This window comes from Grammomys surdaster, unplaced genomic scaffold (genome assembly GCF_004785775.1).
Source record: "Grammomys surdaster isolate TR1022 unplaced genomic scaffold, NIH_TR_1.0 277, whole genome shotgun sequence".
In the NCBI taxonomy this organism is placed as follows: Eukaryota; Metazoa; Chordata; class Mammalia; order Rodentia; family Muridae; genus Grammomys; species Grammomys surdaster.
In genome coordinates, this window is record NW_021604718.1 from 1,820,304 (window position 1) to 1,833,946 (window position 13,643).

At 50.7% G+C, this 13,643-nt stretch overlaps 1 protein-coding gene across 2 annotated transcripts in view; it reads right to left on the reverse strand.

The window, feature by feature from the left end:
- Positions 1-429: 429 nt before the first annotated feature.
- The window catches only part of Kifc1 (kinesin family member C1), a 16,844-nt gene continuing 3,630 nt past the window's right edge, over positions 430-13,643 (reverse strand). The window contains exons 2-11 of one of the 2 annotated variants that reach the window (XM_028777045.1): positions 10,905-11,042; positions 10,716-10,815; positions 10,042-10,095; positions 9,525-9,575; positions 8,947-9,344; positions 7,364-8,143; positions 6,423-6,713; positions 6,264-6,337; positions 6,085-6,160; positions 430-628 (exon numbers count right to left, since the gene is read on the reverse strand). In XM_028777045.1, coding sequence (XP_028632878.1) covers positions 584-628; positions 6,085-6,160; positions 6,264-6,337; positions 6,423-6,713; positions 7,364-8,143; positions 8,947-9,344; positions 9,525-9,575; positions 10,042-10,095; positions 10,716-10,815; positions 10,905-11,042 — 2,007 coding nt within the window. In that variant the 3' untranslated portion in view covers positions 430-583. Of the gene's footprint in view, positions 629-6,084; positions 6,161-6,263; positions 6,338-6,422; positions 6,714-7,363; positions 8,144-8,946; positions 9,345-9,524; positions 9,576-10,041; positions 10,096-10,715; positions 10,816-10,904; positions 11,046-13,643 lie in introns of both variants that reach the window. The other variant, XM_028777044.1, reaches the window with a different exon arrangement.

The following is a 13,643-nucleotide window of genomic DNA, read 5'->3' on the forward strand; positions in this document are numbered from 1 at the left end:
GGGCCCAGTCTGGGCAGCTATGGGCACAATTCCCTGTGCTGAAGGATAGAGAAGAGGCATCAGGACGGCAGAGTGTGCCCCGCCAAGTGAAAGCCCATAGCCTCACTCTGCAAAACGCATGTCAAAAAGGACATTTCTCCATGCTTATGGTATTTATTTACAATGCCTTCCTTTGACAGCTAATATTACTAAAACCGTTAAGAGCTGTAACAAGGGCTGGAAAGATGGCTCAGCGGTTAAGAGCCATCTTACTGATTTTGCAGAGGATCCAGGACCCACATCAAAGCTCACAACGGTCCATAATTCCAGTTCCAGAGGACCTAAAGGCCTCTTCTGAACTCAAGGAGCAGGAGGCATGCGCACGGTGCACATGCATACACTCGGGCAAAACAACTGGACACAATTTTAAATCTAAGATTAAGAAAAAAATAACCTACAACAAATTTTCTTTATTGATAGTTGAGTACATACTGTTGTCCACCCAATAAAATCATGTCTCAACCCCCACCCCCACTGAGTACATGTACACCAAAACACAGAGACAGACACTCGCGTGCACAGCAGTCAGGCTCCGGATCCGTCTTCATTTCTTATTAGCCTGAGCAGTACCAATAACACACTGGTTCACCTGTAGACCAATGCATAGGGTTACCCAAAATCAGTTCACAGAAGTCTTCCCACTCTGCCCCAGTGTTGGGCCCACCATCTGAATCCTGAAATACGGGCCACGGAAGCAGGTCAGTGTGACCCCCTGGGACAGTGATGCTCTGTCCACTAAGCCTGGAGGGGACCATGAGTCTGAAAAGTTGAAGCTCTATAGTGCTAGCTAGTTTTTATGTCAACATGACACAGGCTACTCCTCATTTGAGAACAGGGAACATCAATTGAGGAAATATCCCATCAAATTGGCCTGTAAGCAAGCCAAGGGCCTTTTCTTAATTAGTGACTGATGTTGGAGGGCTCTATTGTGGGCCAGCGCTACTCCTGGAACAGGTGCGTCCCTAAGGAGCTGGGTAAGCAAGCCGGCTGAGGAGGCTATGAAGCAAGAGCAGTAAAGAGCACTCCAATATGGCCTACAGAAGCTACTGACCTGACATCCTGGACAATGGACTAAACCCTTTCTACTCCATGTTGCTTTTGATCATGGTGTTTTATCACAGTATTAGAAAGCTAACTGTGACACCTACACAAAGATTACAGTAGCAGAGAGGTCTCCATCTTCAACAACACACCGGACTAGACACCGCAAAGCCTTCCTACAAAAACCTATCAAGACATTAAACTCCTTTGAGAACTAGGGCTCCCGAGAAAGAAGTATCACCTCAGAAGAGACTTGGAAACAGAGACGACTAGTACAGATCAAAGGACACATGAGCGATGGGGTGGTTATTTAGTGGTACAGAGCTTGCCCAGCCCAAAGGAATGAGACAGGAGCTAACTTGAGGTACTTCCTGACCAAGGATGCAGCCCTGTGAAGACCAGGAAGAGTGACTGGAGAAGACTGACAGATGTCATGGATGTAAGCATCTGTAGTGCCTACCTCCTCATAAAAGCTTCCGGGCACAGATGGAGTCACTCAGGATAGGAACTCAATAATGAAAACCCATAAAGGATTCAGCCTCTCGAGGCTGGAGAGACAACTCAGTGTTTAAATGGACTAGCTCTTGCAAAGGACTTGGGTTTAGTTGTCAGCACCTATACGGTGGCTCAAAACAATCCACTACAGTTCCAGGAAATCCAGTGCCCTCTTAACCTCCTCAGATACCAAGTACAAATGTGACAAACATACCTCAGCAGGCAAAACAGTCACATAAAAGACAACTTTTTTCCTCTCTTTCTTTTTGAAACAGGGTTTTTCCGTGTAGCCCTGGCTGTCTTGGAACTTACTCTGTAAATCAGGGTAGCCTCAAACTCAAGAGATCTATCTGTCTCTGCCTCCTGGGTGCTGGGATTAAGGGCACGTGCCACCACACCCAGCTAAATATTAATAAATAAATAAATAAATAAATAAGAGCACAAGCTGTATTCCAAAGGACCTTGGAACCACAGAGCAGCTCAGAGTCGTCTATAGCTGCAGTCCCAGGGAACGCAGCTTCCTCTTCTGGCTTCCTTAGGCACCAGGCACACACAGTGCAGACATACAAGCATACAGTACTCATCAACCAAAGACCTCTGCATGCACGTTTCCCTACACAATATCAGCATGTCCACCTCACCACAGCACAGTATCCTTAACAATGTGTCCTTGACCAACTAAAGGTTTGTGCTACCCCTGCAGTGAACAAGTCTGGTTGGTGCCATTTTTTTCAATAGTTTAGGTAATCATTACCACATTTTAGCAATTCTGCATTTTTACAGTTCGTCCACAGCTTCAAAGCTTAACAGGCGGCAGCACGTTATAGCTCTGCTGCCCACTTCTACCTCTGCTGTACCACAGTGTTCCCAGACGGACCCACGACAGTGTCTTCGAGGTATGCTTTTACTCTAAGGAGAATTCTTTGTAAGAAAGTCATGAGTAATGAATACTGATGAGAAGCCATCATTTTAAAGCCCTCTAACAAATGAATGGATCTAGAATTACTATTTCATAAATTCACTGTTGAGAATCAAGGAACAAGTCTAGGTCTCAGCACTAGACAGGCAAGCAGGAAGATGAGTTCCAGGCTGGCCTAGGCTACCTGGGACCTTGTCTCAAACAGAAAAAAAAAAAAAAAATATGGAGGAGGTGGCTCAGTGGTAAAGCACTTGCTGAACATATGCAGGGCTCTGGGATATCTCTTACACCACCAGAAAAGAAAAAAAAAGTAAAGCAAACACTTAAGAAATGTAGAACTAAGCCGGGCGGTGGTGGCGCACGCCTTTAATCCCAGCACTTGGGAGGCAGAGGCAGGCGGATCTCTGAGTTCGAGAGTTCGAGGCTAGCCTGGTCTACAGAGTGAGTTCCAGGACAGCCAGGACTACACACAGAGAAACCCTGTCTCGAAAAAACAAAAAAACAAAAAAAAAAAAAAAAGAAATGTAGAACTAGACCAGGTACTTATGATCTAAGAGGTACACCATTTGTCCCAGCTATTGAATAGGCCAAGAATTTGAACTAGAATTACCAATCTAACCAAAGCAAATCTCTAACTACCAAACAGCAAAACTCCGAGGAAGAGTGAGCAACCAGTGTCTGAATATGGTGTGTTAACAGGGCAAGACATTCCACTTCAAATACCACGTGCACGAGGAGAGGCCCCACTACACACTAGAGTAAACAAATCTTCTCAGCAAACAGACCCATCCTCCTCCAAGGGAGATGAATGCCCACACCAGACAAACGTCACACAGAGACAGCCTGAGGTGGCTGAAAGACGGAAGTGGACATCACGAGTACAGACAGGAAAGCGGCGCTCCCTATGACCCCAGCACTCGGGAGGTGTGGGTAGAAGAGCAGTGCTGCAGGATATCTGCTCACTCTGTGAATCCACAGACCGTGTTCTTCACTGAAAACAACCTGTTTCTAGGTGAGGTGTGGCTCAGCCTTGGCACACACCTCTAATCACTATGGCTGGAATGCACTTGCTCTTAGCACACACCTTTAATCTCAAACAATGAAGGTGAAGTTAGTTTGTAGAAGGAAGCAGTCATGTTTGAAAATGATGCCTAATTGAGTGGCAGACAAAGTGGCGAATCAGAGAAAGACTTGACAGAACAGGATCGGCCCAGCTAAGGAGAAGAGAGAGGAAGATGGGGCTACTTAAGAGGGGGCAGTGCAGAGAGAGAAATGGAGACAGGCAGTTTTACAGAGACGGTTGCAGAAAGACAAGCTAGGCACAGGTGAAGACAGATGAGCCAGAGAACGAGAAGGAGCCCGAAGATGTGAACAGCTTGCCAGAGTTAGTATGAGGCTAAGCAGAGCAATTCAGGAGAAGCTGAGAGAAGCCTTTCACCTGGGAGAGAGTGAGCCAGAACAGCTGAGTTGAATCAGCCTGTCAAAGCTCAGAAAGAACAAGGGTCAACTTACTAAGCAGCAAGTCTCAGAGGCTGAAAATATTCTAGGCCTAAATAAGACTCAGTGGAAGCTAGAAGTTTCCAGGACCAGGACCAGGACCAGGTTAGCAGACAGAGGCAGTAAGCCTTGGAGACAACAGGAGAATACAAGTTACATTTAGGACCTGGAGAGATGGCTCAGTGGTTAAGAGGTCCTGGGTTCAATCCCTAGCACCCACACTGCAGCTCACAACTGTCTGTAGCTCCAATTCTAGTGGATCTGGCACCTTCAAACATACATGCAGTCAAAACACCAATACACATAAAATAAAAATAAATAAATCTTTAAAAACCAAAGTTACATTTACAGATCAACTGACATGAGAAGCTGACTTAACACCCCTCCTGTCCCATAGAGGGCTGACATTAACATATAAGATGTTAGGGCTGAGGGTAGCAAAATACCTCAGCTAGTAAGGGCGCCTGCCACCTCAGCTAGTAAGGGTGCCTGCCACCAAATCTGATGACATGACAACTTAATTTGATCTCTAGGGCCACCAGGAAGGAGAGAAACAAGTCCTACAATCCTACAAGTTATCCTCTAACCACACACAAAATACTTAAGAGTCATTTATTTTATGTGTAGGATGCCTGGTGCCTGCAGAGTGGGTAGCAGGCCCTAGAACAAGAGTTAGGGATGGGTGCTGGGTGCTGGGAGCTACACTCAGGTCCTCCACAAGAGCAGATGTGTTCTTAACCACTGCACCATCTGTCGAACCTGTAAAACACTTTTAAGCTGCCCCTCCACCCCCTTTTTGAGACAGGGCTTCTCTGTGTAGAGCTGACTGTCCTGGAACTCACTCTGTAGACCAGGCTGGCCTCGAACTCACAGACATTAGCCTGCCTCTGCCTACCAAGTGCTGGGACGAAAAGCGTGATTACCATACATGGCTAAAACCTGCTCCTTAGTGTTGAGAAGTGAGCTGGTGACACAGCTCATGCTGACTATGAAAGGACCCGGTTCAAGCCCTGATAACAGGCCAAGGAACTTTGTAGGCAGCATGGTGCAGCGGCTGACTTGCCTGACCACTCTGCCTGGCAGAGGGCAGACACAGTCATGATCAGATGCCAAGTTAAGTCAGAACTCAGAGAGCTCTTCTACCCTCAGGAAAAGGGGAAACCAGGAGAAAAATTACCTACCAAGGCAGATAGTAACAAAACTGAGGCCTGCTTATCCCTACAACAGATGAGGTCATGGGTACTGTCTAGCCCCGGGTAGGATTTAGAATTTCAATGTCTACTTGGGAAATTTTCAAAAATCTGTTCATGTCCTTTGTTCTGGCAGTTCCATTCCAAGGAGCATTTCTCTAGACAGATGCAACTGGAAAATACACACAGGTGTCAATGGAGCCTGCAATCGGAACAAGATGGAGATGCACCAGCCCAGCCATGGTTGCTTTGGTAGAATCCTACACAGAGCTAAACATAACGTGCAATCCCAGTGCACTGGAGTAATCCTGGGACGACAGCACAAACACGGATGGGAACGGTCTCAGAACACGGCCACGGTTTGTCCTTGCGATACAGTCCTGACTCTGGTTATTTCTTCTAAAGATATTCATTCAAATGCCAGCAGTTAAAAATGGAATCAGGTGGGCAGCACCCGAGACGCCTGGCAAGTTTAAATCCTTTCTGCATAGACGTGCCCTAGCTTACAAACCAGTCAGGATGGAGAGGCCTACAGGCAGCCAGGCGTCCTGATGGTGTGGGAAGACCGGGATGGCTCAAGTAAAAATGGCCCCCAGAGGCTCGTATATTGAATACTCAGGCCCCAGTTGGTGGAGAGGATTAGGAGGTATGACCTTGTCGGAGGGGTATGTGTGTGTGTGTTTGTGTGTGTGCGCGCTCACAGGAAGAGGGCTCTGGAGTCTGAAAGGCTCACTTAACCCCCGGTCTCTGCCTCATGGTAGGACTGCTGCAGCCCGCCCGCCCGCCTGCGCACCCGCCTTGTTCCATCACCATAATGGTCATGGACTCTAACCCTCAGAGACTGGAAGCCCCCAATAATGTCCTGTCACAAGAACAGAAAACGAAGCAGGACAGTCACCGTACCTTGGAAGCAAAGCGTAGTGAATTCAGAGACTCAGAGACATTCTCTTCCAGAGGAGAAATGTTCACAAACATGAGCCTGTGGAGAGAGAAGGGTCAAGCCCACCTCAGTCACAGCACAACTCGTGCTCGCTCTCTCTCTCTCCTCCTTCCTACAGTCCTCTCAGTCTCCCTCTACTCACATCTTGGCACTGCCACCCAGAGAGTTCTGCAGCAGGTAGGTCAGCTTGCTGTTTCGGTAGGGCACATGGGACTCCTGGAGGGTGGGGCATGGACAGTCAGGACACGGCTCTCACGGCTCACTCCATGCCCAGCTCCCCAGCCCACGCATCCACTCCTACCTTATTGCTCAGGGCCATTATGACGAGTCCCAGTGTGGACAGACTGCTGTTAATGGCCTGCGTTTCCCGAAGACGATCACGCTCCCCGGGGCCTAGGGTTAAGCCAGGGTCGAGCCGCTCACTCCCAGCCAGGTCCACAAGGTTGAGGGGAGCGCCACACTGCAGGCCGCGAGCAGCATGTTCTCCAGAAATCTGCAGCTGGAACACACTGTGGCTGCGTGAGGACCGCTCGTTCTGGGCAGTGCGGGCCACAGCCCGATTCTGATGGGCCAAGTGCAACAAAGCCTCCACCTAGGATACGGAAGGGACACGGGCGGTCAGAGCCAGGGCACGTGGGTAAGTGTGCCCGTCCCCTCTTGGAGTAAAACTGCAAACCAGTGTAAGTGGATGTACATTTAGACAGGAGACCCACTGGGTCGTAACACACAAGCCTATAATGCCAGCTACTTGGAAGGCTGATGGAGAAGAACTAGAAGTTCAAACACTCCTTGAGATACAGAGGGAATATCTCAAGGGTTCTTGTGAGGCCATGTCTCAAAATAAAGATAGGTCAGGTGTGGTGGCTTAGGCCTATAATCCCAGCCCTCAGGAGGCCGAGACAGGGCTGCCTTGAGTTCTAAGACAGCCAGGGCTACCGTGCAATGCTCTCACTGCCTGAAGACCTCCAGAGAAGGAAGCGGCTCCTGAGAACCTGAGACAGGAGCAGTCAGGTAGCCATCCTGGCTAGGGTGAACTTAGCAACCTAAGCGGCAGGAAATGAGTCCTGAGGCACATCTGGAAGAGTGTGTCGCCCTTTCACTCCTGGGCCTCATCAAAGCCTCTCCTCTCAGTCTGAAGAGAGGCCGCCCTCACAGCATCCTTCATCCCTGCTGAACTTTCAGCACCACCACCACCACCACCCCCACCCCCCCCGCCACCCTCCCGCTCCAGTCCCAACTCACCTCGCTCTCACAGGAAACAGGAACATATCGGGCATTGGTGACAGTGAGCTCCTCACTCCCCGGGCCTGCCCGACGAATCTCGCACTCTCCCCCTTGTCCCTTGCGGGCCCCGGTAGCTAGCAGGTCTCGGACCGTCTCATTGTAGATCTCTACGTAGCTCGCCACAAAGCTGTATGTCCAGCCCTGGCCACTCATCTCCTGGGCCACAGAGAACAGATGCCGCATGGCCCGGGGGATCAGCCCCTCCAACTGGGGGTCTCCCCGAGGCCCACCCTCCATCGTGAAGGTCTTGCCACTGCCTGTCTGTCCATAGGCAAAGATGCACACCGGGTAGCCATCCAGTGCTGACTGGACAAGCATGGAGATCTCCTCAAACACTTCCTCCTGCTTGCTCCCTGGTGGGAACACCCGATCAAAGGAGAAATCATGGCGGGTGGCGGGTGCCGGCACCCCAGTCAGGGTGGAGCGCCGATCATCAGACCGTGAAAGGCTCAGGCGGGTTGGGGGGTCGTAGGGTCCAGCAGGGCCAGGAGGAAACACAAGGAAGCCAGGGGGTGGGGTGGGTTCCCCTGCAAGGACAGGGCGCACCCGGCAGAAGACCCGGATGTTGCCCTTCAGTTCCTGCAGCTGGTTGTGCAGTCGCCGCCGCTCCATCTCTAGCCCATAGAGCCGGTCTCCTTGCTCAGCCAGTAAGGTCACCTGGGCTGCAGTCTTCTCCCGAAGACACACCACCTCCGCCTGGCTGCTGGACAGAGCTGCTTCTGAGGCCTGAAACCTCCTCTGCCCAGAACAGAGAGACAGAGAGTGGGGCGCAAACAGAGTAAGTCTTGGGCCAAGATGGGGCAAATGGACTTCACAGTCTGCTCAAGAAACAGGTAAGAAAATAGGAGTGGGGTTGGGGTCCCATGGACATAGGAGATCTCACAGTGATCTTACCCTGATGTAAAAGCAGAAGGACCTGAGTTAAAAGTCCTAGCACCCATGTTAAAAAAAAGAAAAGGGGGGGTGGGACCCGAAGCTAGCTATGGCTCTGTGTACATGCAATCCCAGAGGTGAGGAGCAGAGACGGGCATCCTGGGACCTTGCTGCCTGGGTCAGCCAGGACAGTGAACTTCAGCTTCAGTAATCCCCAGCCTTGCCACCAAAGAGAAAGAAAGGAAAGGCCCAGCACTGGGAGGAGTGGGAAGGGGACATCCAGGAAGCTTTCTCAGAGCAACGCTAAAGCACAGGCGGGAGCTGGGTAAGGTGCACACACACTTCAAAAGTGCCTGAGAGCCGGGCAGTGGTGGCGCACGCCTTTAATCCCAGCACTTGGGAGGCAGAGGCAGGCGGATTTCTGAGTTCGAGGCCAGCCTGGTCTACAGAGTGAGTTCCAGGACAGCCAGGGCTACACAGAAAAACCCTGTCTCAGAAAAAAAGAAAAGGGCCTGAGAGACAGCCATGCCACCTGCCTGGAGCCATGAGCAAAGTGAGGAAGGGGCAAGAGCAGGCAGTGTGGGGAGCGGCTCAGAGGAGCCGTGCAGACCCTGCAGGGGAGGCAGGCATGGCCTCTGCGGGGTGGGTGCCTGTGAGTCTGGCCTTACCTCCCGCTCCTCCAGTTGGGTGCTCAGCGTGCTCCGCTCCTCCTGCAACTGCAGCTGCTCTTTCTGAAGCTCCTGAACCAGCTTTTCCTTGGTACCCAGACATTCCTCCAGCTCCACGACACGGGCACTCAGCGTCTCCAGCTTCTGCTGGCCTTGCTCGGCTTGGGTGCGTACACTGGCTAGCTCCCCTTCCAGGGTGTTCCGCTCTGTCCCCAGGGCCGTGGCCTGCTCCTGGACCTCTCTGAGTTGCTCCCGAAGCTCCTGGTTCTCCCGGTCCAGCGTTTGAGTCTTCTCCCGATAGCGTTTCAACTCTTCATTGAGGTCACACAACTGACCCTTTAAGTCCCAGGCAGGACGTTTGCCGGGTTTCTTCCCCACCACCACAGGAGCAGCTGATGCTGACGTGGGCACAGAAGGGGCAAACAAAGGTCAGGAGTCTGGGCCTTCAGGCCTCCATTCCCCAGGCACAGCTACCTCTTTCCTCTCCTGACAGGAAGACAGAAGATGATGGAGCCTTCCGGGCACTCACCACCTCATCTCCCCTGCCAACCTCTCACCCATGTTTACATGTCACCTACTGGCAGGCTTCTGGGCAGGAGCAGCGGGAGCTGGCTTCTGGTTCCTCAGCACTAGAGAAGTAGAATTGACATGCAGTTACAGGCTGGACACGCAGGACATAGGACACACCTGTAATCCAGCACTAGGGAGGCTGATATGAGCTACAGTGAAAAGTCATGAAAATCCACAAAGATGGCTGAGCAGGTAAGAGCACTTGCTGCTCTCACCGAGCCCTCATGATCCTTGTCAGGAGACTCGTGACCACTATAACTCTAGCTCCATAGGATTCAACGCTGCTTCCCTCTGTGTGTGTGAGAGTGTGTGTGTGTGTGTGTGTACAATGAAAAAAAATATAAAGAAACAGTAAGATTGTAAAACCCAAGGGCTGTGTTTCCTAACATGTGCAAATCCCTGATGTGATTCCAACAGCAGACCTCCCCTAGAAGACTGGTAGAAGGACCACAGCCCCCCCTCCCCCCAACGCTCCTCCCATTACACGGCCCAGACCCCTGGTCAGCCCCAGAGAAGCACGATTACCTGTGCCAGCAGTAGAGCACCCACGAGGTCCTGTCTTCTTAGGGCCTTTCTGAGCTGTCCAAGGATGGAAAAGAGGAGATGGCACGACACTCAGGGGCATGCACCGATGATATGTGTGCATGTTAAAGGGTTGGAAATGAGACGACTCTCCTTGCCGGGCAGTGGTGGCGCACGCCTTTAATCCCAGCACTTGGGAGGCAGAGGCAGGCAGATTTCTGAGTTCGAGGCCAGCCTGGTCTACAGAGTGAGTTCCAGGACAGCCAGGGCTACACAGAGAAACCCTGTCTCGAAAAACCATAAAAAAAAAAAAAAAAAAAAAGAGGACTGTCCTTGGGGACTGGAGAGATGGCTCATTGGTTAAGAACACTGACTGCTCTTCCAGAGGACCTGAGTTCAATTCCCAGCAAACCACATGGTGGCTCACAACCATCTGTAATGGGATCTGATGCCCTCTTCTGGTGTGTCTGAGGACAGCAACAGTGGACTCACATACATAAATCTTTAAAGAAAAAAAGAATATAAAAAGAATTCCGCCTAACAACGTTCGTGCCTTTGGAGTTCTAAACTAAGTGAAAGGGTATTACCAACTCAGAAACAGATCAATCTGGAAAGAAAATGAGTAAGAGAACAGTATATTTCCATACCCTTGGTCCCACCCCCACCCCACAGCCCACCTGCAGTGTGGCCCTGGGTCTGTGACACTGTGCTGAGGAGTGGTCCTCTGGGACGGGATGTGTCAACTTTGGTCACCGCACCCATGCCTCGTGTTCGTTTCTGGGGAGAGATAAAGAAGAGGTTCCATAGTGACCTGTCTTTATCTGTCCCCCCACCCCCCTTCTGACTGCTCTCCACACACATCTCACCTTTGCAGGCTCCAAGGTCTCCTCCATCTGGTCAGGGCCCCTCTTGAGCCTGCTTCCTGCCAGGGGCAGTCGGGAGGAGGACCTGACCAGGGCTGTGTTCAGCTCCAAGTTCCTCTTCACTTCCAACAAAGGGGGCCTCTGCTGGGAAAAAAAAAAGCAAACTCTTTTTTTCTCCTTTCCTTCCTTTCTTTTGATAAAGATTCTCTGTGTAGCCCAGGCTGGCCTCAATTTCACATAGATCCATCTGCCTCTGCCTCCCAAGCACCCGGATTAAAGGCGTGTACCACCACACCCTGCTGGCAAAGAGACTCTAAGAACAAGACAGAACCAAAAGTGCACAAATGACCTTTTGAGCTCCCTTCGACATTCCTTCTCAGTATTGACTATCAGCGAGCACTGAGTGTCTTGTGCTGAAGGTTGGCACAGGTGAACAGCACACAGAGAGCAGGACCCGAGTGGGGCCAGCTTCAGGAGAAGCTGGAGGGAGGCTGTGCGGCAGCTGCCTTTCAGGGTTAGAACGTTATTCCTGGCACACAGAAACCAACCAACAGTACAGCTACAAAGCCAACAGGCCCTTCTAGTTAAAGCTAGGACCTTGAGTAAAACAGAGGGACACTTGTTGGGAGAAGCAGGCTGTTTACAGAGTGCTGTCCTAAATGCTTCATCTCTGGGCACCATTTTTAATTAATTCTCCAAATGGGGGAAAGGCAGACACCATGAGGTGAAATGTCGTTCTAAGGTCAGATCTGTTCACCATGCCACAAGCAAGACCAGTGGAGGCCAAGAAGATGTCAGACCCCCTTACAATGTTGTTGGCCACCATGTCCTGGGGGTCCAGTTCGGGTTCTCAAGCTTGGCAGCAAGTGCCCCAAGCTCTCGCCAGCCCTTTAAGGTATTTTCAGTAGCAATTTGGAGGGTGAGAGTTGGCGTCATTGCCAGGCGGTGGTGGTGCCCGCCTTTAATCCCAGCACCTGGGAGGCAGAGGCAGGCGGATTTCTGAGTTCGAGGCCAGCCTGGTCTACAGAGTGAGTTCCAGGACAGCCAGGGCTGCACAGAGAAACCCTGTCTCGAAAAACCAAAAAAATAAAAAAAAAGAGTTGGCGTCATAAGTGTGGATCAAGGACATATGTATGCATTCTAACATAGCAAAACCAGGCACACATGCCATAAACAGCAGTGTCCCGTTCAGATCAACACATGGACTCAGCAGACAGAGAAGACACTGTGCTGGCTGCCTGCTGTGATGAGGGGGAGGAGCGCAGAGGTCTGAGTTAGGAGAACCTGACAGGTGTGAAGAACTGAACTGCGAGCCAGAGCCACATGAGGCAGCTCTAGTCCCACACCCAGGAACTGAGACAGTAGGATCACAAGTTTGATGCTGGCCTGGCTGGGTTATATATAAGCAAGACCTTGTGGGAGGTGGGGGGTTAACTGTGAACACTTGAAAATGAGGTAGGTAGAAGAGAAAAGATGAGTGTCGTCACACGCACAGACTGCACATCTGCTCGGCAGCAGACGTGGCACCTGGTGAGGTGATGAACACCAAGTCCTCAACTTCTCAGAGCTTACTGTCTAAGGTAACCATCCACCTGGAGTTCTGCAAACAAACTAAACTATAGAAAATGATCTACTTCCTTAGGAACAGAGTCACCTTCATCATTCTGAGTGCCTGGGATGGAGTCTAATGCACCAGAGCTGGTGACTGACTGGATACAAAGGATGTGTCTGTGCACTAGGGCTACACTCTCTGTCCTCCTGGGATGGAGTCTAATGCACCAGAGCTGTGACTGGATACAAAGGATGTGTCTGTGCACTAGGGCTACTCTCTCTGTCCTCCTGGGATGGAGTCTAATGCACCAGAGCTGTGACTGGGTACAAAGGATGTGTCTGTGCACTAGGGCTACTCTCTCTGTCCTCCTGGGAGAGGCAAGTGCTAAACAGACTGGCAGTGAGGCTGAGGAAAAGGGTCTCCTGAAGCCAGTGGGGGGGAATTAGGGACTGGCTGGGGTCAGGGGTCAGGGGGAGCCAAGGGGAGCCAAGGGGATGGTGGGGGGCAGAAGCTAAGAAAGCCTAAGCTGACCTGAGGGCACCCACTGTCACAGGAGGGCCTGGGTTAGGTTAGGCTATAGCTCTGGAGGTGGACTGAGTATATGTATTAACCAGTCCACTGCCAAAGTCTGTAGTCTTACCCCAAGCCCAAACCGCTTGCATACTGGCTGACTCTGGGAAATCAACAGATGGGTAACAAGTATATCAGCAACCGAGCCCCTCAGCCTGAAGCAGAGCGTTCATCTGTGCCCTCTTACCAACTCTACTTCTGGTACAAAGTGTCTCGATGAGGACAGAACTGTTGATTTTAATACATAGGGGAGGAATTTGGAGAAGCCATAATAAAGACTGGAGAAGGGTTTCTTACTCTACATAAACACTAGCTATCTCATGTGTCTGTAAGGTAAAGTATCTGGTAGTAAACTTAACCCAGGAGAAGTAGAACTAAAACATTTAATAAGACACGGGCTCGTCAAGATGGAGTCCTGCAAGAATGCATTCTGATAAGACCAAAGTTTGAACTGCCTAGTATTCATGTCCTCTGCACATATATTACCTAGTATTCATGTCCCTGCACATATTACCTAGTATTCATGTCCTCTGCACATATATTACCTAGTATTCATGTCCTCTGCACATATATTACCTAGTATTCATGTCCCTGCACATATTACCTAGTATTCATGTCCC